Raw genomic sequence first — 27,014 nt, forward strand, 5'->3', positions numbered from 1 at the left:
TATATACTGACATATAAGCTGAAAAAACCTGAAGGGGGTGAAAAAGGTCTGTCTTTACAGAAAACATGCTTTGTGTAGAGACTGAACAACCACTCAGCAACGGCACCTTTCACAATTGTTCCATTTCTTCACACCACACCTCACCATAGCAACTCTTTCATGAGGCTGATTTGGTGCCAAGGGACTCAACGTGTGCCAGAGGAAATTTCCTCTACGCCACTACCACTACCCTGACGTGTTGACAAGACAGGGTGGATCCATGCTTTCATGTTGTTTACACCAAATTCTGACCCTCACATCAAAATGTCACAGCCCGAACTCATAACATGTCAGAGCAGGCGACACTTTTTACAATCTTCTATTGTCCAGTTTCAGTGAGCCGATGTGAAAACACATATACATATAATGTGAATAAACACACCTTCCTGTTCTCATCTCACAGGTGATGAACCTGATTTAGAGTTCTGAGCTGTGGCCCAGGTTTCATCCCACTGTGTATGACGAGATGACCTTCCATCTTCTTCATACTAGGTTGTCATTTGAATGACATCGTCAGTTTTTTTTATTACATTCTTATGAAGATGATTACAATAAAAAATAAACAAAAACAAAAAAAGATCTTTCACAGGTTAACAACAAAGCCTGAATGACCGAAATTTCACAATAAAACTACAGATAAATGATCAAATATTGACAGCTAATGTATTATATTTATTAATAGACACAGCAATATGTAGATGTAACTGGAAACAGTGACATATACATTGTCCATCTGTCCAGCCGGGGCAATTTCATGTCACCAATTAACTTCACATGCATGTTTTTGAACTGTGGCAGGAAACCAGAGTATCCAGAGGAAACCCCCCCACACACACACCTGGGGAGAACATTTAAACTCCACACAGACTAGTGTTTGGTAGATAATTAGGATTTTATTTTAAAAAAATTAAAAAAGCAACATTATGAATATTACAGTACAATTTATAAGGGGTACATTTAATTCTGTATTCTATATTTAATAAATTTTTTAATATATTATATTAGATATTTTTATCTCTACTCATAAAAATCATCAGTTTCCTTACTTTGTTTTGATATTGTACCGATTATGTTTAATTATTATTGCTTCATGTATTTCTTATTTTTCTTTCCAAAGCAGTGCCTTCCAATGATTTCTGAGCGCTGGCATCACGTCATCATTATGCGCCCACGACAGTGTTGCGCGTCCGTGACGTCATCTCAGCTGTAGCAATAGCTTGTTAGCGGGAAATACTTCGAACAACAACAACAATAAAGATTTCGCAACATTAACAAGGTAAGGTGGCATGTCCTGTTGGCTCCTTTCATTTGCGTCTGACGTAAAACCGCCGCACCTAGACTGCCTGGTGCCGCGTTTACAAACTAAAAGAAGGAACTGTGTGAGTTCGTCAAATGTAGTTTAGCTTTACACGGTAACTTCAAGTTCAACAATATTCAGTCCCAAACTCTTTTTATGAGACAAAACAGACACCGATGACAACAAACACGTTCTTTCTGGATTAGGAACGATTTACTGAAACTGAATCCTAACCCCGTAATAATGTGATAAAAGCAGTTATAGCTGGTCAAACCATGCGTTTATGTGTTTAACTGGATATTCAACATGCATCTTAGTCTTATTTAGATTTTGATTAACACCGATCAAACCTCGTTTTTCCGGGGTTTCATAAAATCTCACTTTTTGCCGGGTTAAGTTGAGCTCTTCAGGCTATAATTTAACCTGCTGCGCCACATTTCAAAACTATGAATGTTGAAGGATCTGAGTGGAGTGGAGGATGAAGCAGAGTTTAATATTTACTGCGTCATCAGATGACTTAAAGATCCTAACTTCTTCTGTAATACATTCTCTGTATGATGGTTGAGTTCCATGATTCCTTCCACACCTCCTCCCCAGAATGTCTTACACACAGGCAGTAATACACGGGTTATGTTTGGGTTTACAGACTAATATTTGTGTTCCGAGTTTGTATGATTTCCCTTCTGCGTGCACATTTGAGGTAAACCTGCTGCTGGTATGTGTGGATGTGAGTGACTGTCTGCTCCTCTCATGGACCGGCGTCTCATCCAGGATCGACCCTGCTCTCACCTTCTGTGCTCCGGAAGCGGCTCCAACTTCTATTCAAAGAGAGCAGTACCACACAACGGACCAAGTATTGAAAATACATAGTCTGATGATATTGAGCAGTACTATTTTGATGACGTGACCATTTGTCTCCTTAAAATGTAAAGCTAAACATAGCAGGATTGATAATCAAAATGTTTTATAACTCGTTCAATGAAAGTCCAATTAGTGATTTCTTTATTTATTATAGAATCATGATGATGATGATAGAGGCTTTTTTTGCAGTAAACAGTTTACTAGTTGCTGACTTTCTTTTGAAATCAAAGCTTTTCTAGTCACTATAAAACAAATACTTTGAGCAATACTCTGATGTTGGAAAAGACGATGATTAAAAAGAAGTGTGAAATGACAGTGAGCTGATGAAGCTATACACCCGACAGCATTTGTTAATCTGACTTCTATCTTTATGGTGGTCGATATTAGGAATAAATCAAGTCCACAGAATAAAATATGAGTTGTCACCACAGCTGTTGTTTTAAAATGAGTCGATATTCAAATAAAAGAAAAGCAACAATAAATAAGCAAAATAAAAAGAAATGTACTTTATTAGGGAAGTTATTTTTCTGCATCAGTAATTATTTGTGAATAAACAATACATAATATCCACATTTTAGCTTGATGACAGAACCATGTTGTGTATATATATATATATATAAGTCATAATTTGAGGTCAATATGCAGCATTTGTGTATAGCAATAAATATGAATAAAATTATATAATCATATTTTATTTAATTTTCCTATTAACCCTGTTGTTCCTTAATTGGGAAACATATCAGGTTTTCTATCTCTTTAAACATTATTTGCATTTTCAAACTTCATATATTTGTTGATATATACAGTATCTTGATATTTGATAAGAAATGATGTGATTTCTGTTTTCAAAGTGGAATAAGGATCAGTTTCTCTCCAGTGTTCTTCCTTATCTGGATATTACTGTGTGACGTTCAGAGCTCTGTGGTGAATTTATGAACTGAAGCATTTACTGTGGGCCGTGTTGCTCACTTGTCTGGTCGCCACCCTGTTGACTCAGAAACGTCACATGCAGCCCTTCAAATCTGTTTCTGTTCCCGTCTGATGACAACAGTGAGCCACCCAATGAACTCAGCTGACGTTATCACGTGCCACATAAAGAATCTACATACAGCCTGTAATGATGCAGGGTTGTTCATCCATGTGCTGGCAGCCTTAGCATTATCAGAGCTGCTTCACAATACATCTTAATACATAACGGATTATAGTTTTGCAGGGTGTTTTGAAACATCAACAAGTTGTGGCAAAATCCAAAATCACTGCTTCTCTACATATTGACATCAGGCTTATGTGGATTTACATTCCAACTGTAGCTTTGACTTTCTTTGTTCTACGTGGAAAAAGGCCCAGAAGCTTTGCTCTGGATAAATTGAGATATTTTTTAGTTTGTGGAAAAATAAAGTTCAAACCATCTTAAGTCAAACAAAAGGTTTCAAAATAGTGAGGAATGTATACCAAATATTCTTACTGCCCAAAATAACTTCAGATTCCACAATAGTTGTTTGACAAGTAACCTTGAACTTTACCAATGTATGTACTTATTTTGTTCACTTGATTCAGCCACTCTAGAGTCGTGAGAAGTAAAAATATTCAGTATCGGTTCTGCTAAAATGTGTGTGTGTGTGTGTGTGTGTGTGGGGGGGGGGGGCTACTGAATCCTTTCAAATTCACCTACAATTATATTATCCTGTCAAAGTATTGCTGGCTTTTAGTGGCCATTCAAAATATCTTTTCTAGCGATGCACCACTATCTATACTAATATTGGGTCCGATACTGCATGAGGTACTTGCTAATGATCCCAGATACAACGTTACATTACCTCATCCGTAGGCAGCGGGTATACAAGAGAGGAGGAGCAATGTCAGTGTGGAGATTCTTTAATATTAATGACAGACTGTGAATTATGTTCTGCCAAAATATAAAGAGGAGGCAAAAAATTGTTCGTACAAAACCAGCAACTTAATCAGCAGAGACATTTGGCGCAGCAGGTAGCCACTCTACTGCATGAATAAATGTCCGCTAGCAGCTGCCATCATTTACCCAGAGACACTGTGAGCCAGCCCGATCTCAGACAATGGAGCTCATTACAACGTTCATCTATATGTTGAGTCTGTATTCACTGTTCTAAATCTGCACGGTCTTCTGAGCATTTTTATTTTATAGATTACTCTTAATTAAAATCTTTCATTCTGGTGTCAAGAACATTCATACTACACGTTACCGTGCTCCAGCAGCTGGACAGAGGCTCGATGCTTTATCTTCAACAATGGATTCAATAGTCCCTGAGTGTGACACGCCACATTAGAATTTACTTATGACACAGAAAGCAACTTGTTTCTAATTAAATAAACAATTTACAAGCCAGAGTACAACAACTGTACTGAGCTCTTAGCTCAGCTTGAAAAAAAACAAAAAAACGGTCGACAGTTGGTTCTGGTGCAGAAATGATTAGCCCCATTTTCTCAAATTCACCTTCAGACCTTTCCAGCCTTGTATTTGCAGCGTTGCTTATTCTGGTTCGCTAAACGAGTCCGTTTGCTTTTACTGTAAGCAAATAAAGCCTGTCAGTTGATTGTCAATATTTATAGAGATTTCTGCCAATATGATTTCTCTGAGTTTCTGTGAACTCTTTCCTAAAGCACAACCCAGTCCATTTAAACTGCAGACACTCACAAATGTGACAAATGGAGTAGAATGTAGAGCCGCTGCTGCTGCCCAGACTGCAGCCAGCAGGCCCACAGGAAAGCACCGATGTAGAAGACTGTCTGCCACAGCTTGTTTTAGACACTGGGTCTCATTCTCCAAAATGAAGAAAGAAAAACAAAACCTTTACTTTTATGTACTTGTGAAAACTGACAGATAGCAGCTCTATAAACTTCTCTGCTCGAGTGCGTTGAAATGTAATAAACCTTTTCTGAATGCATAAAGCGGTATGTTTGAACTTACTTCTTGGGTTTGGTTTTCGATGACTGATCACATCCTCCACATCTCCACAGTGCGATATGTGATATCGTTTTTAATGTGGGATGAGACAACAAAATCATCAAAATGCGACAAAACAATAGTCCTGATGTAATTTAAAAAACTGTTTAGCAATGTGCTTCTCATACGTCTTCAAAAATCTAAATGTTTTCCACCTTATCTGTTTCGTCTTGCAGTACAAATGTGCACCACAAGTTGGCGCATTGAGTCGCTCAATGAAGAAGCAGTAAACTTAGTTAAAAAAACTGCAGCTGAAGCTTCTGGGTACAATACAAATGTAATAAGCAAGTACAGACTGTACAAAAGTGCCTGGTTCTGTTATTAAAATCTTGAATGTACCTCAGACCACATTCAGCAACACGCGACCAAAGTCCACCGAGCTTTAGCATAAAATCATTGATACTGCCGAGGCAGCATTCACACGACAAGGCTTGCAAGTGAAAACAGAGGAAATGCAACTTTTTGAAAACACTCCATAGAGACAGGGTAAAACGCAGCTTTTCTGAAATGCTGCTACTGCGCATGCGCCTCCTGCCGTAGTGAGTAGTTGTGCTCAGAGTAGACGGACGATCACAATGACGGCGGCCTCCAGAGTGGCATGCCTCTTAGCTCATATTCTCCTGGGACTTGGTGAGTTACTCCTGATAAGTTTTAGAATTGAGTCACCTGGAACAGAGACAGTTTGTCCATAAGAATGTCCCTGTACTCGCCATTTTGAATGTTTCCATCATGTAGTTCTCTGCAACCATATTTTTGTGGTTTCATTACAAAAACGACCCAGAGTGCCTCCTCATTGTTTGACTTTTGTCAAACAAAAACCAAAATCAACGTCTTCTCACTTGAAACGTGTAAACAGGGCGTTATTCTCTGACAGCAAAGCTCCGTTCATCTGCTGAGCCCAATCTGGGAAAGCAGCTAGAGGCCAGCTAGAGGGCTGAAACTCTGAAGATTGACTGCACCTAAGTCACTTAACACCACCACCTATTGTACCTCGTAGGAATGAAGTTCAATCCAACCTGTTCTGTCTAAAAGTAGAATCTGTTGTTCAATTACAACCAATGAAAAACGACTGTGCTGTCTAATTCATCTTCATTCACATTCACCTTCTTCTGTCGAGTAATCATTTCCACAACGGCACATTTTATTTGCTTTGTATTTTTAAGCTAAAAATCATGTGCCTTGTTTCTACTTAGAGTGGTTTACCTTTGTGTCCTTGTTCAAATAAACAGAAATCTAAATCAACAGTGACATCAGATTTCTGATCTGTCCATCGATGGGAGGAAAACCACAGCTTCTCAATAACTGACGTGTGGGAGGAGAAGGAAGAAAAGTTCTTTCCTGTTCTTCCACAGCTTGTTTTCCCAGTGTCTGCTTCTTATGAGGAAACAAGGAAGTAAAGCAGAATAACTCTTGATGAGTCAACTGCAACTGTATGACACTAAAATTGTTGTTCCTGCAAGTGTTTCCCACACATCCTGTCTCGGCATTGAGAATTGTTTCTTGCAGGAGATGTCGTCTTTGTGTGGCACCGGCAACGGCTGCCAAGACGCAGATCAGGAGGCCACACGGAAACAGGCAAGCGCATCACGACTTACAAACACTTAACATTAAACACAAGTGCACTAAATATGCCAAAGCAAGAAGTATTTTTGCATGATTTAAGTTTATTTTTCAGCAGTGGAACTTTATTAGGACAAGGCTCCAGTCGAAATATATTTCAAGGGGTATGAATGCAGCATGTATCAGAGGTTGCGCTCTACTTTCTTGTGGCCTGTCATTTTGACTGACAGTCACAGCAAAGGATCTGCCCTCTGTAATCTAATATGTCAAAATGACGGACAGCGTTCCAAATTTTCTGTCATTGTTAAAAAAATTGGGTCCATGGCGGGAAAATATGCAACCTCTGGTATGTGTATGTATGCAGTTTAAATAAGCATTTCGTGTGCGCACATTATTATTCTGTATCGCTTCAGTTTCTACTGCAGACATCCTCCATGCATATTTTATATCTTCAACCAAGATCACTATCAGTCCAGGCAGGATGATCACAGGCCAAACGCAGAGAGAAAGACCACCACCAACACTGTCAATCAATCCTACGTGACACTTAGAGTCACACATTTACATCAGAGCTTGTTTTTGGACTGCGAGGAGAGTTAACTGCTTGCCAAACTGTACAATTCCATAACTAGTTGGTTGTAGTTGTAAGAATTTTGAATGTGTTTGTTAGAGACTGCTATCATCTGTGTCATTGTACATGTGAGGTAATGTGTGCTTGACTGTCTACATCTGGGGTGTGAAACGTACGGTCCACAGGTCCATTCACCAGCTGTCAGTACAGTATTCTTATTGGACCACCAGTGGTGAATCAGTTCAGCTGATCAAGATTACTACACAGATGTAGAAATCGCGTTTACATGACAAGTTTGAAAATGATGTCCATTTACACACACAAAGGCAGAAACACTGAAAACAATGTAATCGGACCAATAGTGCTGTTGTTTGTTTTTCTAATGGAACCACACATGTGCAGAGAATAATATGCTATAAACGTTAACAATGGCGAGTAGACAAACTTTCGTGTGGACGGACGACCAAGTTGATTTTTATTCCGATTGACTGTTAACTATAAAACTACCAAGTCCCAGGAGAATCTGGACTGGGAGTCATGCCACGACGGAGGAAACGTTGTTGTTATTGTCCTTCTACTCGCGCATGAAGAACTATTTACTACAGCCGTGGTGCTCATGTACAGTCAGAGCGTTTTCAAATCGTTGTGTTTTCCGTGGCTCCCTGCACCCTTCTTGTGTAAACACCAAACACACAATGAGCGTTTTCCATTTTCACTTGAAAACATTAACGTCTAACGTTAAGATAGTAAATCTGTTGTTGTGGAACAGGTACCAGTTTAACAAGAAGCCAGGAACTGATTATATAGATGAGAGAATAGTAAAATTCCCTTACACTGCTTAATGTAGTAGTATCCATATACAATGTATTGCAATGCTTTATAACTTTCCGCCAACAACAAACTCTTAAAATGCCACCAACCTCTTCATTTTCTGTATTTTACAGCAGCTGCAGCAACAGTTTGTACTGTAATGACACAAAACACCAGCAGTAACAAGTATACTGCTTGTACATTTACCAGCTGTTCGAAGTTGCAGCTTATCCTGACATATTGATGTAAAAGTGTAATTTTATCTGTTCGTATCTGACACAGGAGGAGGAGCATCCCCGTGTGCTCATCCCTGAGTTATGTCGGCTTTTCTACCAACTGGGCTGGGTGACGGGGACAGGAGGAGGAATCAGCCTCAGACAAGGGTTTGTACAGTTGGTCTCGTCCCTTCTTGTTTGCTCTGTCTCAAAGCAGTGGCAGTGTGGAGGGATGGCCTCCCTGAACCACATTGTACCGCCTCCATTTAGTCGTGATGTTGGGTTTAATGTTGAGCTTCCAATTGTTTCCTACTGGAAGCTTTTGATAAAAGCTATTGACTCATTAAGCAAGAAAATAAACTGTACTCGATGCTTTTAGCTCCAAACAACTCAGGCAACTTGAGCAGGCTGGACCGGTGAAATAGTACCAGAACTACCTTTAAATTTAAACTCTGCTCTACAACAAAGAAAACGTTCAGAGTAAACGTGATGAAAATGTCTATTTTCACAAAACCAAATAATCACTATGCAGAATACAATGAAATGGCCAAACAACTTCTTCTATAGCTGTTACATTATACACATTTTTACAAACTCATGACTTTGGGGAGGATGTACCGTACTTTCTGGACTATAAGCCGCTGCTTTTTTCACACGCTTTGAGCCCTGCGGCTTATAAAATGACGCGGTTAATTTATGGATTTTTACGGGTTAGCAGGCTTCATGCCACCAGATTCTATACATGCTGTTTTGATCCTCTGCTTCTCCTAAACTTGCCCTAAAGGTGATATTTCTGCTCTTCATGACCTCATGTTGAGCTGCTTTCCGTGGTCCAGAGCTCCAGCAGCTGAGGCTGTGAGTGATGCGTTCAGGTGCATCACGTAAAGCCGCCTGCTGGACTCCGTGGCTGAGAAATCTTCCTCCTCAGAATCACAATCAGCAAATCACCCATAAAATACATTATCAGCAGTGATGAAACCCTGTGATTGTGTATTTCTCTCTCTCTCTGTGGGCTTCTCCGCAGCACGCACACACACTTTTGATTTTTTACAACCTGGACACCTGCAGCTTATAGTGAGGCCGATATATATACTTTTTCTTTCTTTTTAAATTTCACGGTGTGGCTTATATCCAGGTGCGCTCAATAGTCCGGAAAATACAGTAAATTTGTATATTTGAAATACAAACATGCAAGTTGCACAGAAAAGCCCGGCCAGTATTTGGACCCGGTGTTAGATTGTAAATGGACCCCCATAGAATATGGGCCCCAGGGTCTATTTTCCACTGTGAGATAAAGACCTGAAATGTTACTACATTTTAACCACATAAATAGATATGAACATAGGCAACAAAATACAGTAGGAAGTGAATAACAAATGTAGAGATAAACTATTAATGAGTGACAACGGGTTCCAAATGCTGGCACATGTTTTTCGAGAACACGGCCATGCCTGATGGTACCGGCAAGGCGGCACGTCGTCTCTGCTTTAGAAAATGGACACAAGAATAGCAAAAGCCATTTCCCCAGATTGTCCAGCTGTTGTGCCCCTCCTGAAGCTCTCTGGCGCCCCCTCAGGAAAAACCCCAATACAAAACCTCCTACACTTTAAAATGTACAGGTTTAACAGCCTCTAAAGCTTTTCACTCCAGCTAAGCTGACACATCTTCAATTCGCTTTCCATTTTGCAATCTCTCACAGTGACAAAAACTGGCAACGCCATTATACCAATATATATTTTAGAACAGTGGCATCCTGACAGAAGGGCTGTGGGGCTAATGGGAAGTCACTTGTATTTGTTGTGACAATGCGTGCAAATCCAGGGTGAAGACAGAAGGCCTCAGCCCGGCTGTGATAAAAGAGAATTTAAATTGAATGCTTTGACAGCTTATTACAAACATCTTTTGAACTGTGTTGTTTTCGGATGGCCACGACAAACAAAAGCAACGGTCTGCAGGAAAAAAAATCTCAGTTTGAAATCTGCAATGGCAGACATTTATTTTAAGCCAACACAAGCACTTGATAAAACCTTATGAGATCCAGCCTCTGCTGCTGGTTGTTCGCTGGTGGTCCATTCGGCTCCAAAAAGCCACGGTTAGTCTGGAATGATTCAAGGTGGAATCTTCTCTCCTCTTGTTAAATTATATTCAAATAGAGACAGTTCCTCTGAGCTTCACTATCATGGGTGTGTTGTGCACATTCTCACCAGTTAAATAAAGTATTATTTGGCCCTGTTCAGTATAGAAACCTTTTTGGAAGTTCCTTTTTTTTTTCTGCATGAATTTGTCAAAAATTGTGATGTGATGTACATGAAAGTCAAAGATAAGGACTTAATACCACAGTGCATGTCTCAGAGAGAATATCACTTAATATTTAAAGTGCCGATGGAATTAATAACTGGTTAAACCTCCTTTGGCAGCAATATCGTGAGTCATGTGTTTCTGGTAAGACCTCGGGTCCGTTCTCACTTCCAGAAGTGCTTCAGCTCATCCATATTCCTTGGATGTCTCCCGTGAACGGCTCTCTTCAGGGCATTTCAAAACATCTTTATTGGATTCTGGTCCGGCCTCTGACTGGGCTTCTCCCAAAAGCTTTTTGAAGCTATTCTGTTGCAGATTTACTTTCATGTTTAGGGCTGTTGTCCTGCTGCATCACCCAACTTCTACTGAGCTGCAGCGAGCGGAGAGCTACACTGACCTCATCCTGGAGGAAGTGCTGATTAAAACAAAGTTATTCATTCTCCTCAATGATGGAGAGATGTCCCTACTGTTGATATAGTTATGTTGGTGTTAATGTGAAAAGATCCTCGATACACCCTGACGAGTATTGCATGATGTCATAACATCAGCAGCAGGTGGACAAGAGAGCACGAGCAATGTCCACAGTTTAGAGTCTTTATTAATACTGAGAAGACTATAAATTATGTTTTGACAAAATGTCAAGAAGAGGCCAAAGCAACTTAATCACCAGAGTCAGTTGGACCAGCAGTTAGCCCGGTGTTTCTCATCAGTTTAGCTGCTCAGTGGATCAGGAGGATTTTACTCCGAGCCGTGCTACATGCTACATGCTAAAGAGTTTCAGGCTCACACACCAGCGATGCTACATGCTAAAGACTTCTGAGGCTCACACACCAGCGATGCTACATGCTATCCATGATTAAAGTCTGACTGCAGACGCAGTGGCTGTTGGAGTTGAGCATAGCGCTGATGCAGGGGCTATGTGGAGGTGGTTCCCGGCAACACATAACCTCCACGAATCATTTGTGTATGGAGTACAAATGAGACTATGGCATTTAATTATTATCATTAATAGTCATCGGTGCTCTGTATTGGCAAGTATCTAATGGAATTGTACTCATACTTAAAAAAAGTGGTATTGGTGCATCCCTACTTCATTAAACCAAAGAATGTAGTCTCGAATGTGTTGATTTTCTGACTATTTACAAAATACATGATCATAAACGGCCAATGGAACAGCACAAGCTCTGTGTGTGTTTACACAATTGGCAATTTTACATATCAAGTATTTTCCTTTGAGTGGCAGTCTGAATTTTAAGTAATGTTTTTTAAAGCTTTTTGTTTCTTCTTACTGCTGCTTTGGTTTGACTCACAAATGACTCACAGCTCGGGGGCAGCCTTGCCAGAACTGGCTCCTAAAATCAATAGGCTCCTCTTTATTTGGACTCATGCATTGCAACATAAAGAAGAATACAATAGCTCCATCTTCTACATTAAGCCTCAAACTTTTTAAACAGAAGTATGCTCATTCCAGAGATTTCGAGGGGGATAAGCTGAGGTTGTCTTTGTAACGCTGGAGCTCTGCATTTATTTACATTTCATTTCAGTCCTTTTGCTCCGCTTGGTCTAGTGACCAAGGCCGTAGAATATAAAATTCCTCTTAAAGACGCGACTCTGTCAGGGAAATGTAATGTGTTGACACATAAGGCAGCCATTGAAGTGCTATTTGCATGTTTGCAGTTGGAAGAGAACTCGTGAATAAATTGAACTGCAGAGTAACAACAAAGTGTTTCAGATAAATGGCCGGCTTCAGCACCAGCTAAAAATGTCTGTGGCAAACTGATGCCAAGGTATAAAGAGTCACTTACAATAACTACTTTGGGGACCAGGGCCTTTATGGATGGCTGGAAAAGCTGTAGTATTTCTTTCACATTTCACTGCTGCCACAGGTTCAACTGAGTACAAACCATTACATTTACCTGGAGGGAAAAAGACAGAGACTACTTCACTTTGTTGTCTGGTGCTGTTCGGCAAGAACATGACCTCCTTAATCATCTTCCTCCTTAAACTTAACACATTTTTATTTGTTTGTAACAAACAGGGACCAGATTTACATTGCACCATCAGGTGTCCAGAAAGAGAGAATCCAGGTGAGAATCTTCTGCTCTTAACTTAACGGGGTCATATTATCCAGCTTTTCAACAATTTAACATGGTCTTGGTGCTCCACAAACCTTGTATTCCAAATAGTTTTTGCTCCAAATTCAGCTTTTCCTTGATTTTCCTCATTTGAATATTGGATCATAGGAGCTGCATTCAGAATCTGCTGTGTCTGTGTGAGCTGGACTGGCTCCGCCCACACATGCCCATCTTGGGAAGAGGAGGAAGTACTTCCCCTCGTGGTGCCATGTGCCAGAGCAGAGCTGCCTAATTGTGGGAGGAGTCAAAGGGAGGGCCTACCTTGATTGGGATTGGCTAAACCCCCGATGACACTATATAGGGTTTGATTCCTGATTGGCTGCTTGGAGCAACACACTTTTTAAACCTGAAACAAGCCAGGGACAGAGAGGACAGACTGTCTTCACTTCTGGGACGTCAGTCCAGGTATGGGGACGAGTAGTACTGCTGGAGAACCTTTAAGAAGTGGACTCTGCATAATATGACCCCTTGAAAATCAGGAGTTATTGTGACAATGATTTATGTTTGAAATATTTGTGCTTTCAAGCCAGAAGATATGTTTGTGTGTGACGTGGAGGAGAGGGACATCAGCTGCCCGCCTGCATGGAAGAAGTTAAAGAAGAGCCAATGTACACCACTTTTTATGAACGCTTACACTATGAGAGGTTCGTCACTCTGGCACTGCATGCATCCCACATACACCGTGGTTTATAGACAATAGCAAAGACAATTAGACATACATCTTGATATTTCAAAACCTGAATCCATATTGCATCACAACACAAGGAAAGAATGAAAAATAGTGTGGATTTTCTTAGTGATGGCTCTATAGCCCCAACTTGTGGTGGGAGCCTGGATGACAATTAAACGCTAAGTAAAAGATGAAATTACAAATATTTCAGTTGCAGTCTGGTGTAAAATAGTACTCTTAAAAGTGTTCAGGTACCTAAAGCTGAGGAGATCGCCCTCAGTGGCGCTGCAGCGATGTCAGCTGTACAGAACGTCCAGAGATTAAAAAGAGACGACTACAAATGATGCACACTGAAATTTGTGCCAATTTGTGGTTGAATTGTTCGATTTTTCTTTGTAAGTTGCTGTTAACCTCTGGATCTGTATCACCACTGCACAGTTTGTTTTGTGGTTATTCTACATGCGGTCATTTACATGTAATATTTGGGAGGTTTGCCGGTTGGAATCTCACTGTAGATTACCACTGTGTGCCTCCCCAGGTGCTGCAGAGCAGCAGCGACTGCTCCTTGGTTGTGTAGTTAAGGTTGACTACAAATAGGATGTGGTTGACGCAGACAAGTCATTTCCCCAAGGCAATTGATAAAATGCTTGTTGATTAGAGATGTACGCTCTACTATAGTGAGCCTTTGACATGAACATGCCATGTTTGAAGAAAAACTGTGAATATTATAAAAAACTAAAAGGTAATTAATAAATGCATCTAAAAGTATTGGCAAGTACAGCACTCATGCTTGGTAGATAAAAAAAAAAAACTGGGTTCACTGCTCACAAAGCACTCTGTCTTTCTGAATTTAAGAAAAATGTGCACGTTCCTGAATGCTGCAGTTTATTTCCATGAAGTTAGAATGACATGACAAACAGCTGTAAAATCCAAATTCCACTCCAAGTAGTTGTTTGTTTTCTTTCCTAATTTTCAGAACAAGAAGGTTTTTGTTTGGATGAGTTATTTGAGATGAGTGTCATAAATAAATGACAAATTTCAAGTCATTTTTCTGCTGAATGAACCTCTTCCATGTAATATTTGTGACATATCAGTTCCTTAATGTAGTGCACTAAAACACACGCTGACTGCGCTCGTCGAAAGGCAAGAGATGGTTTATTAATCACTTTCCCCTCATGCAAAAATAAACAGACAGAAAAATACCTCAACGTAAAATGTTGTCTCTCTGGGTAGTCCAGATGAACCAAAAATAAATGATCCACTAACTCCTATATAATCCACAATGAAAATCAACCCCTGCTGCCACTGACTGCCCCTAAGTGCTTGTTCAGTTTTCTGAAATGTTTTCTGTGGGCCTGAAGGAGAAAGCAAGAAGGTCCTCATGCTTGAAGAATGCTGGGGAAAGCATGATATCATTACGTGAGGTGGAGACCATCGCTTTGTCCTAATTCTGCCTGTCTTGGTAAGTAGGGTGGACACGGGACAGCTTGCCAGTCGTTCAGAGAAAACGCCCCCGGATTCAATTCAGTTTTATTTTCAGTCGTCATTTCAACACACTTTTATAGAGAAAAACAACAATTCCACTTGTGCAAGCATAGGAGACAGTGGAAAGGAAAAACTCTGTTTTAACAGGAAGAAACCCGCAGAACCAGGCTCGGAGGAGGAGCTATTCTGCTGTCCTGGTGGTGGTTCGAGGATAGAAAGAGAAAAGAATAGGACGGACAGACTGTGTGTAGAGATTTAAACCCTGGTGCAGGTAGTGATTCTCTATTCAATTCAAGATAAATCCACTCACTGCCAATGATGAAACCAAGCTCAACTTAATGAGCAGCAGCATTGTGAAAAAAACAAGAGGTATTAATAAACCCAACTCCCGGGTCTGTTTTTTTGATAATAAAAAAATCTACGTTTATAAAGAAAGTATAAGTATTAAAGACAAACTTGTGTACAATAGAAGTATTGTCGTTTAATTAAAAAATCCGATAGAACGCATCTCCTCCAAATTACACTTAAATCCATAACTCATTCCCAAGTTAAAGTCTCTTTCATTTATATCCTTCATTGATAATGAAGCCGTTCTGCCTGCAGTCCAGAAACCAACCCTATTTGGTTTGTGCTTCAGAATTTCACATGATGGTGAACCTTGATGTGTGATTAGCATCTTTGTGTGGGGGAGGAAACGCTTTTATTCACCGTGTTATCATTGGAAAAAAGACACCACCAGAAGGCAACACTCAAAAATCCCAAAAATCTTCTTCTTTTTGCTAAAATACAGGAGCACAGGCAGTCATACACACCCACTCCAAGGCTGCTGTCATGGCAACACTGCTGTATCCTGGCAAAGAGTTCAGGATAACACACCAGGAGATGATCAAGGGGATCCGTAAGGGCACCTCAGGCACAAACTACCGGTATGTAATCAAGCCGCAAAGATCAGTGCCTTCCAAAGAGCCTCCGATCCAAGTCTTCTTGTTCTCATAGTCAAGAGGAGCGCCCTAAAGAATCTCCACACTTGTAATCAAAAGCACAAGCTCAGTACACTGGCTGTGTCTCCAGCTCCAGTAGTAGTCGGTGTTTGTTGAGAAGTCCCGTACGGTCCCCCTGAAAGCAAACGGGCCCCAGGATAAGGTGCAGATCAAGCAGACTGCTAAAGTGAATGAAAAGTCCCTCGTGGCTGCAGAGTGAAGAGTCGTCCTGTCAGTCCGACACCACCAACTTCTTCTTCTGGAAGCCGTGGGGGAAAGGTGCAGTCGCAATGCGTCCTGTCTCTCTTGGACAATGTAAAGCCTCGTTTACTCAACCTAAATAAACTGCTCCTATGGTGGAGCTTTTTGAAAACGCTCTGAATGTCTGGGTAAGGTAACCTAGGTAACAGAGAGATATTCTGGGTATGTTAAGCCCGCCTCATCGTATATGATGTCACTCTCTCTGACTTCCAAGATGTCACTCTTCTCCATGACGTCACTCTTCTCCATGACGTCACTCTCATCCATGACGTCACTCTCCCCCATGGTGTCACTCTCCTCCATGATGTCACTCTCCTCCATGACGTCACTCTCCTCCATGATGTCACTCTCCTCCATGACATCACTCTCCATGATGTCACTCTCCTCCATGATGTCACTCTCCTCCAAGATGTCACTCTCCCCCATGGTGTCACTCTCCTCCATGATGTCACTCTCCTCCAAGATGTCACTCTCCCCCATGGTGTCACTCTCCTCCATGACATCACTCTCCATGATGTCACTCTCCTCCATGACATCACTCTCCATGATGTCACTCTCCTCCATGATGTCACTCTCCTCAATGATGTCACTCTCCCCCATGGTGTCACTCTCCTCCATGATGTCACTCTCCTCCAAGATGTCACTCTCCCCCATGGTGTCACTCTCCTCCATGGTGTCACTCTCCCCCATGGTGTCACTCTCCTCCATGGTGTCACTCTCGTCCATGGTGTCACTCTTCTCCATGACGTCTCTCTCCTCCTCTATGTCACTCTCCTCTGTTCTCCACCTCCAGATCAGACTCTTCTCCTCCACCTCTACAGTCTCTAATCTCTCTCAGACTCTCTCACTATCTCCATCAGTGACGACGAGCTGCTGATCTCGTTTTTTCATTTATTAGTGATTCCACTACTGTGACACCAGATAAGATCATCTCCTGACCTCCATCATCTCCTGACCTCCATCTCCTCATCACTATTTCTCTCCGTAAAATTCCTTTTCCTCGTCTTTTCTTCGAGGATTTATTGTCAAATGCCGGCGATCAACTGATTGAGATGCCAAAATATTGACGAGACCCTTTGCATTGACCATTTATGGTAGAAAGTGGGCGTGTTCAGGGCGGGGCCTGAACTGTCAACCTTCCAGGTGGACTGGATCGAGAAAAAGAAAGTGTGTGCTGATGTGCTACGCACTATTTGACTGATCCCAATTTTATGGGGCGCACGCCATTTTCAGCCCCCCAAATCCCGACGGCGAAGCCCGCCGCACCCTCGGGAGCCGGTCCCCACATCACCCCCCCAACCCGGCAGGGCAGAGATGGCCCCAGCCGCCGCGCCCCGGACCAGCCCCTCCCCCAGACCAGGAAGGGCGAAGGCTCGGACGGGCCCGGTTGGAGGACAGCCAACCACCCACCCCCAGGGGCCTCATACCCCACCACCCATGTTCCCACCCCATGAGATCCCCCCCCCGATCTTGATAGATACACCCACACAGACGCAGGCGCACGCGCTCACACACACACACCGTTGGGGGGAGGGTGATGCCTCCTGCCCCCCAGGCCGCCAGCCCGGCCCCCACCCGGCCACTGATCCCATCCTCCACTAATCGAACGGGGGGGGAGAACCGCACCCCAGCCCCCCCCCCCCCCCCCCCCCCCCCCCCCCCCCGAATGCCATGCCTGAGCAAGCGTGCCCCCCGCATTCCAGCCGCACTCACCCCGGGTCGGGTTGAGACCCCAGCGGGAGGTTCTGGGGAGCCCCATCTACCCCCCCCCCCCCGTGGAGTGTTTGATGCATGTAGGGGTGTGTCTTTGTGTTTTGAGGAAGTGGGTGCAATGTGTGTGTCTAGGGGGGGTACCGGGGCAGAACGCCGAAAGCGGCTTACCCCCTCAAGACCCTGCGTGACTCGGTGTGGTTAAATTTGTGGGTGGTGCAAAGTCGGGGGAGGAGCCAGACCGCAGTTAAGTAGCCTGGACCCCCACCCTAGGCACCGCCCCACTGTCCCTATTGTAGAGTCCTTTCCATCCTTCCAATCATGAATGAAATTAGTGACGGCAGTCCCCTTATTGCAAAATAACCAGGAAGGAAGAACTCAATGACAGACTGAGGAGAAGACAAAGTGGTCATGGAAAAATACTTTTCTTCATCTTTTATGTTAATTTTCACTGGAGTGCAGGAAGCTCCAAAAATACAAGAATGTTTCGGTGGCAAAGGTTCACAGAAATGTGGGGGAGGAGGCGATAGAGAGGTTGTGCCAAAAGAATGAAAGGAGTATAATAAAACAAGACTGAGCTCATCTGTGCATGAAGATAAAAACTTGAGATGAATATGAATAAGGTACAAACCAATAATCTAATGCGGTAAACACCAGGTTATGTGATTTCACTTGAAAACGTTGTCGTGTAGACAAGGCATGACAAGTTGTCTGATTTCATCTGTCCCTTCACTCCCAGTAGATCGTTGGTAGTATCCCCGAGTACGTCCTGATCGAGATACATTAGAAAAGTAGCCTAAAGGAGTAAAGGTAAATATATAGAACTCAAATAAAAGGGTATAGGTAGTAATACTATTGTTGAAAACACGAGGGTCCGCACCATGAATGTGTTTGGATTGTTTCGGTTTGAAATAGTGATTTAATGACGCTGCCCTCCGTCACCCTGTCTGTGTTGTAAAACCTGGTTTGACGGGACGGCGGCCCTGGCGATGTTTGTTTATATGGCGCCCTGCGTGCCCTCACAGGTACGACGACACCCTCGTGGTACCGATTATTGAAAACACGCCGGAGGAAAAGGACTTGAAGGAGCGGATGGCCCGGGCGATGGAGGAATACCCAGAATCCTGCGCGGTGCTCGTCCGCCGACACGGCGTCTACGTTTGGGGCGAGTCGTGGGAAAAAGCCAAGACCATGTGAGAATTAGATTTGGAGGCGAAAGTAAGATCTTAGTCGTCCTTTAATCTAAATGCTGCTTCTTTCTTTCTTTGTTTAGGTGTGAATGCTACGACTACCTGTTCGACATGGCAGTGCAGATGAAGCAGAGCGGCTTGGACCCCTCGGCCCTGCCAACTGAAGAAAAGAGGAAAGTCTGACATCCATTGGTGCTTTTTAAAGAGGTTTGTTGCTGAGAGCTTGGTGGAGTTCAATCAGGAGAGCAGATTGTAATCATTTGCCTTTCACGCTGGCTGGCCTGCTTCAAATTTGATGAAATGTGATGGGAAGGGCAGATTCAGGGCCGAGGCTGAATGAATGCCTGTGATCCAGAGAACCTGGAGGGACACTGTAAAGCTCTGTGGGACAAATCAGAGTCCGCACGTTCAACTGATTCACTATTCAAGTCCGACTGCACTGGAACTAAGTTCCCAGGATACGTCAGGCTCCAGTGTCGCACGCCTCAATTCAATTTGTCAAAAGTTGCTTCAATCAATAAAAAGAAATGGTGGAAATTCACTTCTGAGCATCTGAATTTATTGTTTAAGAAATGTTTTCTCACCCAAAGCTGACAGTTTTAGCAATATTGATAATTATGAACATGCATTTTATTGAGAGAACGAACACCGTCAAACTGGGAAGCGCATCTTTTACATTCCTGAAGTTATCGGAAGATAAAATAGCCCAACTTGTCAATGTAGAGATGTGAAAGTGTGCAGGCAGCAGGGAAACAAATGGTATAAAGAACATACAGTACTACGAAAAGAACGTGAAGGGAAACTCGCTTCATCAAAAGAACTGTGTTCTGCTATATGCACTAGGATTTGTTCCCGTTGAGATCTAAACTGAAATATCTGATATTTTTAGCTCCTAAAGCAGTGAAGTCAAAACTACAGTATCTCAAAATATTTGCTCTCATCATTTGTTTTTATGAAACCAATTGATGATTTTTAAAAGTTTGACTGTAACAATAACTGCCATGATGATATTCTTTTTAATTCCAACCAGAATATTAAAGAAAAGATGAACATGTTAAAAGTCTAAAAACAAGTTGGTGTTAAAGGTTTTGGGGAAGAGAAGAAGTAACTGAAACAATCTGTAATGATTTCAAGTGAAAATGTCATGACTGGTGCTCAGACGTCAGAGCCGCTGAAAACACAACTTTTTGAAAACGGCTTCCAAGGTGGAACTTTTTTGAAACCCTGCTCAGTGTGAGACAGCAGGGGGCGCTGCTCCGGAGCATGCTCACCACACTGGACACACTGAACACGCTGAACACGCTGGACACACTGGACACACTGAACACGCTGAACACGCTGGACACACTGGACACACTGAACACGCTGGACACACTGGACACGCTGGACACACTGGACACGCTAGACACACTGAACACGCTGGACACGCTAGACACACTGAACACACTGAACACGCTGGACACTCTACACACTGGACACACTGGACACGCTGGACACGCTAGACACACTGGACACGTTGGACACACTGAACACGCTGGACACACTGGACACGCTAGACACGCTGGACACTGAACACGCTGGACACGTTGGACACACTGAACACGCTGGACACACTGGACACGCTAGACACGCTGGACACTGAACACGCTGGACACGTTGGACACACTGAACACGCTGGACACACTGGACACGCTAGACACGCTAGACACGCTGGACACGCTGAACACGCTGGACACACAACACACTGGACACACTGAACACGCTGGACACACTGGACACACTGAACACGCTGGACACACTGGACACACTGAACACGCTGGACACACTGAACACGCTGGACACGGTGGACACACTGAACACGCTGGACACACTGAACACGCTGGACACGCCCACTCTCACCAACAGAAAACAAGTGAGCCGCTTTAGATTGAGAAAATAGGTCTTCTAGGTTTTTTTGTGTGATTCTATATTTGATCTTCTCAGCACAGTCCAAGCCTCAAGCACCACGTGTGTCCATTGGCTTCCTTTTAATTCCCAGCACGCCACCAGCAGCGGTGTAAACTTTTGCACAATGCATGTGGATCTTTGCACAGCATGTGTTGGGCTCCTTTCTGATGAAAGCCAAGCGAGTTGTTGTTCTCTAACAAGCTCCCTCTGCTGCCACTGTCCCATGGCTTCCTCCACTGCGCTCGCTCACATCACGGCACCGTCTAATGTGCTGCAGGCTCATTTCAGTTTCTCACTCCGTTTGCACCGACAACATTTTCTTTCCCACTATTTTGATTAATGAGGAACTCAGGTAAACTCATTTTTCACACAAAAACAAGCTACAAACTAAACACTGCAGTGAAACATGACTTTGTGCAGCTTGCAATGTCAGAGTCTCAACTGAAGTCAGATTTCTGACTGTAGTAGTTTTTAGTTTTTTTTCCTGTGCTGCTTCTCTTCGACAATATCTGTCCCCCAAAATAAATCTGCATTCATAGGAGGGAATAAAGTGTTCAGCAATGTCAAAGTCAGACTGTAATATGACACTAACATTTTGAGCGACTCAAACTGCTCACACCAAATGTTATGTGCATTATATTTTCCAATATTCATTCCATTATGCATTCCTATTAATATTTATCAGCTGTCAGCCAGAAAAGTTCAGCGACAGAAAGAGGAATAGTAAATGAAAAGTGACTTGGAGGAGTCCTGGGATCGCGGGTGGCGCTGTGGAACGTTAACAACACCGTGAAATGGGAACTCTGGCCAGAGACACGTTCTCACAAATACCTGGAAACTATGTACAACTACTGCGAAATGCAGTTCATTTAGACCGTACGATAGCAGGTCTTCACTAAAAAAAACAATGTCTTTATTGTCCATCCAGCCAGCCATCCATCCATCCATCCATCCATCCATCCCTCCATCCCTCCATCCCTCCATCCCTCCATCCATCCATCTCCTCCGTTTCCGGGTGGTGGTGGTGTCAGTCTGAGCACCGTCACCCAGATCACATTGACCCATTAAGAATATTTGAATATTTCCTGGTATCTATTTGGACACACACACACACACACACACACACACACACACACACACACACACACACACACACACACACACACACACACACACACACACACACACACACACACACACACAAATGTTTTCAGCGTTTCTGCAGTTGCTGTGGAGACAAACATGGTATTTTTATTGTATTTAGCCTTTATTGACGTTTATTAACAACGAGGTGTTTTCCCATCAAGTGTGTGGCGTCAATGAGACATGAGGTCCAGGACGCAGAGTACCAGTACAAGATAAAGCAGGTGATTAAAGATATCAAACTTTCTAAAGGCACTTGATGAAATCACAGCCTTTCCAGAAAACCTTGGCTTGTGCTTCTACTGGGCCGTGCGCTGGTGCAGTGGTTCGCCCTCCTACAGGTTCAAACCTGCTTTCTGTGTTGGGTTTGTATCTTCTGCCCGGGCCTGTCTTTGTTTTATGATTAGTACTTTTTTTACCCAGGTACTCCAGCTCCTTCCTGCAGTCAAACCTTTAATCTGTGGTCACTGTGATAATCTGTGTTTGCCCTGTGGTGGAGCCGTGACCTCCCTCACCGTGTGCAGGATGGGTTCAGGCTGCCAGGACCTCAGCTGATAATAGTGAAGGTGAATGGGAATATAACCAACAACTCGGTCAGGTTCAAACGCCTCAAACATTCACTTAATTGCCACAATATGTGTCCTGAGGGTCTTTAAACCCAAAGAATGAGCGGAGCCGGAGCTTCATGGCGTCCTGGAGCGGCGCAGGGTCGGGGGGTTCTTATTGTTCCACTACTGCTGATCTAAATCATTAAATGTGTCTGAGAAGATCAGAGGGGAACACATGTTCACCAGGACAGTGGAGTTCCATGGTGAAGAGGTTTTCACTCTCACTGTACCGTCTCTATTAGTACCTTTGGATAGGAACGTAATGTAAAGAGCCCAAACCGGTGTTGGTCCAAACCCGGGCGGTGGGACTGGTGTCCCCCCCGACCGTCACGCTGAATAAGTTCCAGCCTCCAAGGGGAAAGTGAGTTTCACCCCATGAGGGGCAACCCGAGGAGAAAAGGCCATTACCTTGATTAAAATGACATATTTCACCGGGACAGAATATTAGAGTAAGAGTACACAATTCATTACAGCACATCGCAGGTTTGGTCAAACAGCTCGAAGTACAAATTCCCGAGTTGGAAAGACGAGAATCAAGTGAGGATTTCACTTACATGATGAAAACTGTCCGTTCAGCAGTTTCCCTTGGAATGATTCCAGGTCCGTCATTGAGAAAGTCAAACAGAACTCAGACACGTTCATTTGGGGTGTCAAACTCAGATCCTCGTGGGCCGCAGCCCTGCACGTTTTCAATGTCTCCCTCCCCTGAATGTCCTGATGGTTCATCACCACATTCAGCACAAAGCCAGAGAACGAGCTGCTCATTGCAATCAGCTGTGTTGAAGCTGGGAGACATGGAGAACGTGCAGGGCTGCGGCCCTCGAGGCCTGGAGTTCCACACATGTGATTTAGAACAACTGTCGCGTTTCATCCAATTAGAACATCATGGAGCAGAAGCGCAGTGGGAGGGAAACAGAGGAGCTGAAAAACTGCAGTAATGCAACAGGAGTACTCTGGACAGAAACATCCTGGGCTTGAACCAGAGCTTTATCAGTGTGAGGCACCAGAGCTCACCACTACACCACATCACCACTGACGGTGGACACAGGGTGAATCTTTGCAGTTTATTTCAGCTTTATTTCTATTTCTCATTTATTTCTAATAAAACATTTAGAGGATTGTTTTAGATTCATCTGCTGGATTTTAACCAAAGCAACAGTTTTTCAATCATGCAATGTTTTTTAATATACAATTATAAAAACATCTTTCAAACAGGAACAATCTTCACTTTTAATCAATGTTAAACACGACATGCATGTTCAGAGACTCTTTGACATTATTTCTAATTTACATGTTTGTCCAACTGACAGGATCAACTACGTCATTTCAAGCTTCTAAAAAACAAACGTGATATTTTGTTTAATAAATAAAGTTGGAAAATGGCATTGAGACGACATCTTGTTTTAAAAAGCAATAAAATAACTTAAAAAGTTCAGTTTGTAAGTTATATGTACCCTCATGACATGGATGGACGGTTGGATGGACGGACGGACGGTTGGATGGATGGACAGAAGGATGGATCGATGGGAGGATGGACGGACGGACGGTTGGATGGATGGATGGACGGACGGACGGATTTATAGTACAAATGAGGCCTTTTCATTGAACTTGTAGTTTCTCTAGATTTAGATTTTGGCGGCGACACGATAATCAGAGTTTGTCCTCCCCATTATTAAAGCTGCTCTATATAACATGTTGCATTAGAAGCATCGTGACAGAAATCTATTCTACAAAACATCAGGATATCTAGTAAAGTAAAGGAATCCTGTTACATGGTCGTCCCACAATCAGCTGGAGAAATGGAGGAAGGAGTTTTGCACTCAGGAAGCAGCTGTCATCAGATCAAACAAAGCCCTCCTGCCCTGAGGCCTCTGAGCAAGGCGCTCTGAGATACCTCCTCCCCGCAGTTCTTTTTCTTTCTCCTTTTTCCCCGTTTACCTTGGAACACATTCAAAAGGTATGTTTGATGATGAGACTTTAGAATGGAGGTGCAGCGTGATGAGGGGACCGCCAAGAAACTTTCTGATCCTCGGCTGCTCCGTCACTGGAGCATCAGCAGCTCCGTCCTGGAGCATCAGCAGCTCCGTCACTGAAGCATCAGCAGCTCCGTCACTGGAGCATCAGCAGCTCCGTCCTGGAGCATCAGCAGCTCCGTCACTGGAGCATCAGCAGCTCCGTCACTGAAGCATCAGCTCCTCCGTCACTGGAGCATCAGCAGCTCCGTCCTGGAGCATCAGCAGCTCCGTCCTGGAGCATCAGCAGCTCCGTCCTGGAGCATCAGCAGCTCCATCACTGGAGCATCAGCAGCTCCGTCACTGAAGCATCAGCAGCTCCGTCCTGGAGCATCAGCAGCTCCATCACTGGAGCATCAGCAGCTCCGTCACTAAAGCATCAGCAGCTCCGTCACTAAAGCATCAGCAGCTCCATCCTGGAGCATCAGCAGCTCCGTCACTGAAGCATTAGCAGCTCCGTCACTGAAGCATCAGCAGCTCCGTCACTAAAGCATCAGCAGCTCCATCCTGGAGCATCAGCAGCTCCGTCACTGGAGCATTAGCAGCTCCATCCTGGAGCATTAGCAGCTCCATCACTGAAGCATCAGCAGCTCCATCCTGGAGCATTTGCAGCTCCGTCACTAAAGCATCAGCTCCTCCGTCACTGGAGCATCAGCTCCTCCGTCACTGGAGCATTAGCAGCTCTGTCCTGAAGCATTAGCAGCTCCACCCTGGAGCATTAGCAGCTCTGTCCTGGAGCATTAGCAGCTCCGTCCTGGAGCATTAGCAGTCGCTTGCTCCAGGGGGCAGCTCATTAGAACGAAGCAGAAAATGTTATTTTCCGTCTTTTCAATCAGTCGGTGAGTTGAAGAGCTGCAGAGCTGCAGAGCTGCAGAGCTGCAGAGCTGCAGAGCTGCAGCGGCGCCTCTCAGCACATAAATTATCTTCAGGTTGTATTAACGTGTTTGGCACCACGTCTCGGGAGAGAGGGAACTCTCATCGCCTCACCATATCATCCTGATATTGATTAAAGTGTAAATGTGTTGATGATTTTTAGCTTCAGTAAAAGCTTTGTGACGGGCCAAATGGTGACATCAGTTCTTATTACTGACAGTCGGACATGAGCAGCAGCATCTGTCATCCAGCACAGCCAGTCACGTCCCAGCAGAAACCCTGGAATCACACTGAAGGATCCAGTCACGTCCCAGCAGAAACCCTGGAATCACACTGAAGGATCCAGTCACGTCCCAGCAGAAACCCTGGAATCACACTGAAGGATCCAGTCACGTCCCAGCAGAAACCCTGGAATCACACTGAAGGATCCAGTCACGTCCCAGCAGAAACCCTGGAATCACACTGAAGGATCCAGTCACGTCCCAGCAGAAACCCTGGAATCACACTGAAGGATCCAGTCACGTCCCAGCAGAAACCCTGGAATCACACTGAAGGATCCAGTCACGTCCCAGCAGAAACCCTGGAATCACACTGAAGGATCCAGTCACGTCCCAGCAGAAACCCTGGAATCACACTGAAGGATCCAGTCACGTCCCAGCAGAAACCCTGGAATCACACTGAAGGATCCAGTCACGTCCCAGCAGAAACCCTGGAATCACACTGAAGGATCCAGTCACGTCCCAGCAGAAACCCTGGAATCACACTGATGGTCGGAACGCTTGAAACACAAACTGCACGTTTACATTTCAGTGTTTCTCTTTTATGACATTTTGCTCGTGTTTTGTTCTGAAATAGAAAAGAGAGTAAAGAAAGAGAGGAAGAGCGATCTGGTGACGTAGGATCTGGACGCAGACACACTGTACTCTTGTTTAGTATCACTAATGTTAAACAGTCTGACTGGAGGGCTGCCCTGTGGAGTCCCCGGTTCAATTCCTCAAAATGGATTCAACAGTCCGTAGGCGTGGATATGGACTTGGATAAAGTCCCAAGAGTGGCTCAGGCAAGGTTTCACCTGAAAACACACAATTCATTCACACACACGAGCAGAAAACAAAATGTGATAAACATCCACAGTGGAGAGTGAATCCACGTGGACGGACCACAGGATCGCCTCCACAGGTGAAAACAAATCGTTTTAGCTTTTGTGGTTCAGAAAAGTTTTGCATTTATTCAGCAACTTTTTGAAACCGACGTCAGTTCCTATACAAAATGGCCGAAATGTTGAAAACGATGTAATTTTCATGTTGGGCCACTAGTGGGTGCTGTCGCTCTACAAACTACCAAGTCCTAGGAGAAGTCATGACACTAT

General features: G+C 43.6%; 1 protein-coding gene across 1 annotated transcript; it reads left to right on the forward strand.

Moving 5' to 3' along the window:
- The first annotated feature begins 1,179 nt into the window (after positions 1–1,179).
- apip (APAF1 interacting protein) lies at positions 1,180–19,603 on the forward strand. The gene is made up of 8 exons (XM_080458883.1): positions 1,180–1,315; positions 6,684–6,752; positions 8,401–8,501; positions 12,670–12,718; positions 13,293–13,410; positions 15,712–15,847; positions 18,898–19,065; positions 19,146–19,603. Exons 2-8 carry the CDS (start codon positions 6,687–6,689, stop codon positions 19,243–19,245), a joined length of 738 nt encoding a protein of 245 aa, XP_080315009.1. The 5' UTR covers positions 1,180–1,315; positions 6,684–6,686; the 3' UTR covers positions 19,246–19,603.
- The last annotated feature ends 7,411 nt before the right edge of the window (positions 19,604–27,014 follow it).

Source organism: Lipophrys pholis, assembly GCF_963383615.2.
Source record: "Lipophrys pholis genome assembly, chromosome: 2".
In the NCBI taxonomy this organism is placed as follows: domain Eukaryota; kingdom Metazoa; phylum Chordata; class Actinopteri; order Blenniiformes; family Blenniidae; genus Lipophrys; species Lipophrys pholis.

Coding starts and splice junctions, on each gene's coding strand:
- apip (XM_080458883.1), top strand. CDS start 6,687: ATGTCGTCTTTGTGTGGCACCGGCAACGGCTGCCAAGACGCAGATCAG. Junction 8,502..12,669: donor GGAATCAGCCTCAGACAAGG/GTTTGTACAGTT, acceptor TGTAACAAACAG/GGACCAGATTTACATTGCAC. Junction 12,719..13,292: donor TCCAGAAAGAGAGAATCCAG/GTGAGAATCTTC, acceptor TGTGCTTTCAAG/CCAGAAGATATGTTTGTGTG.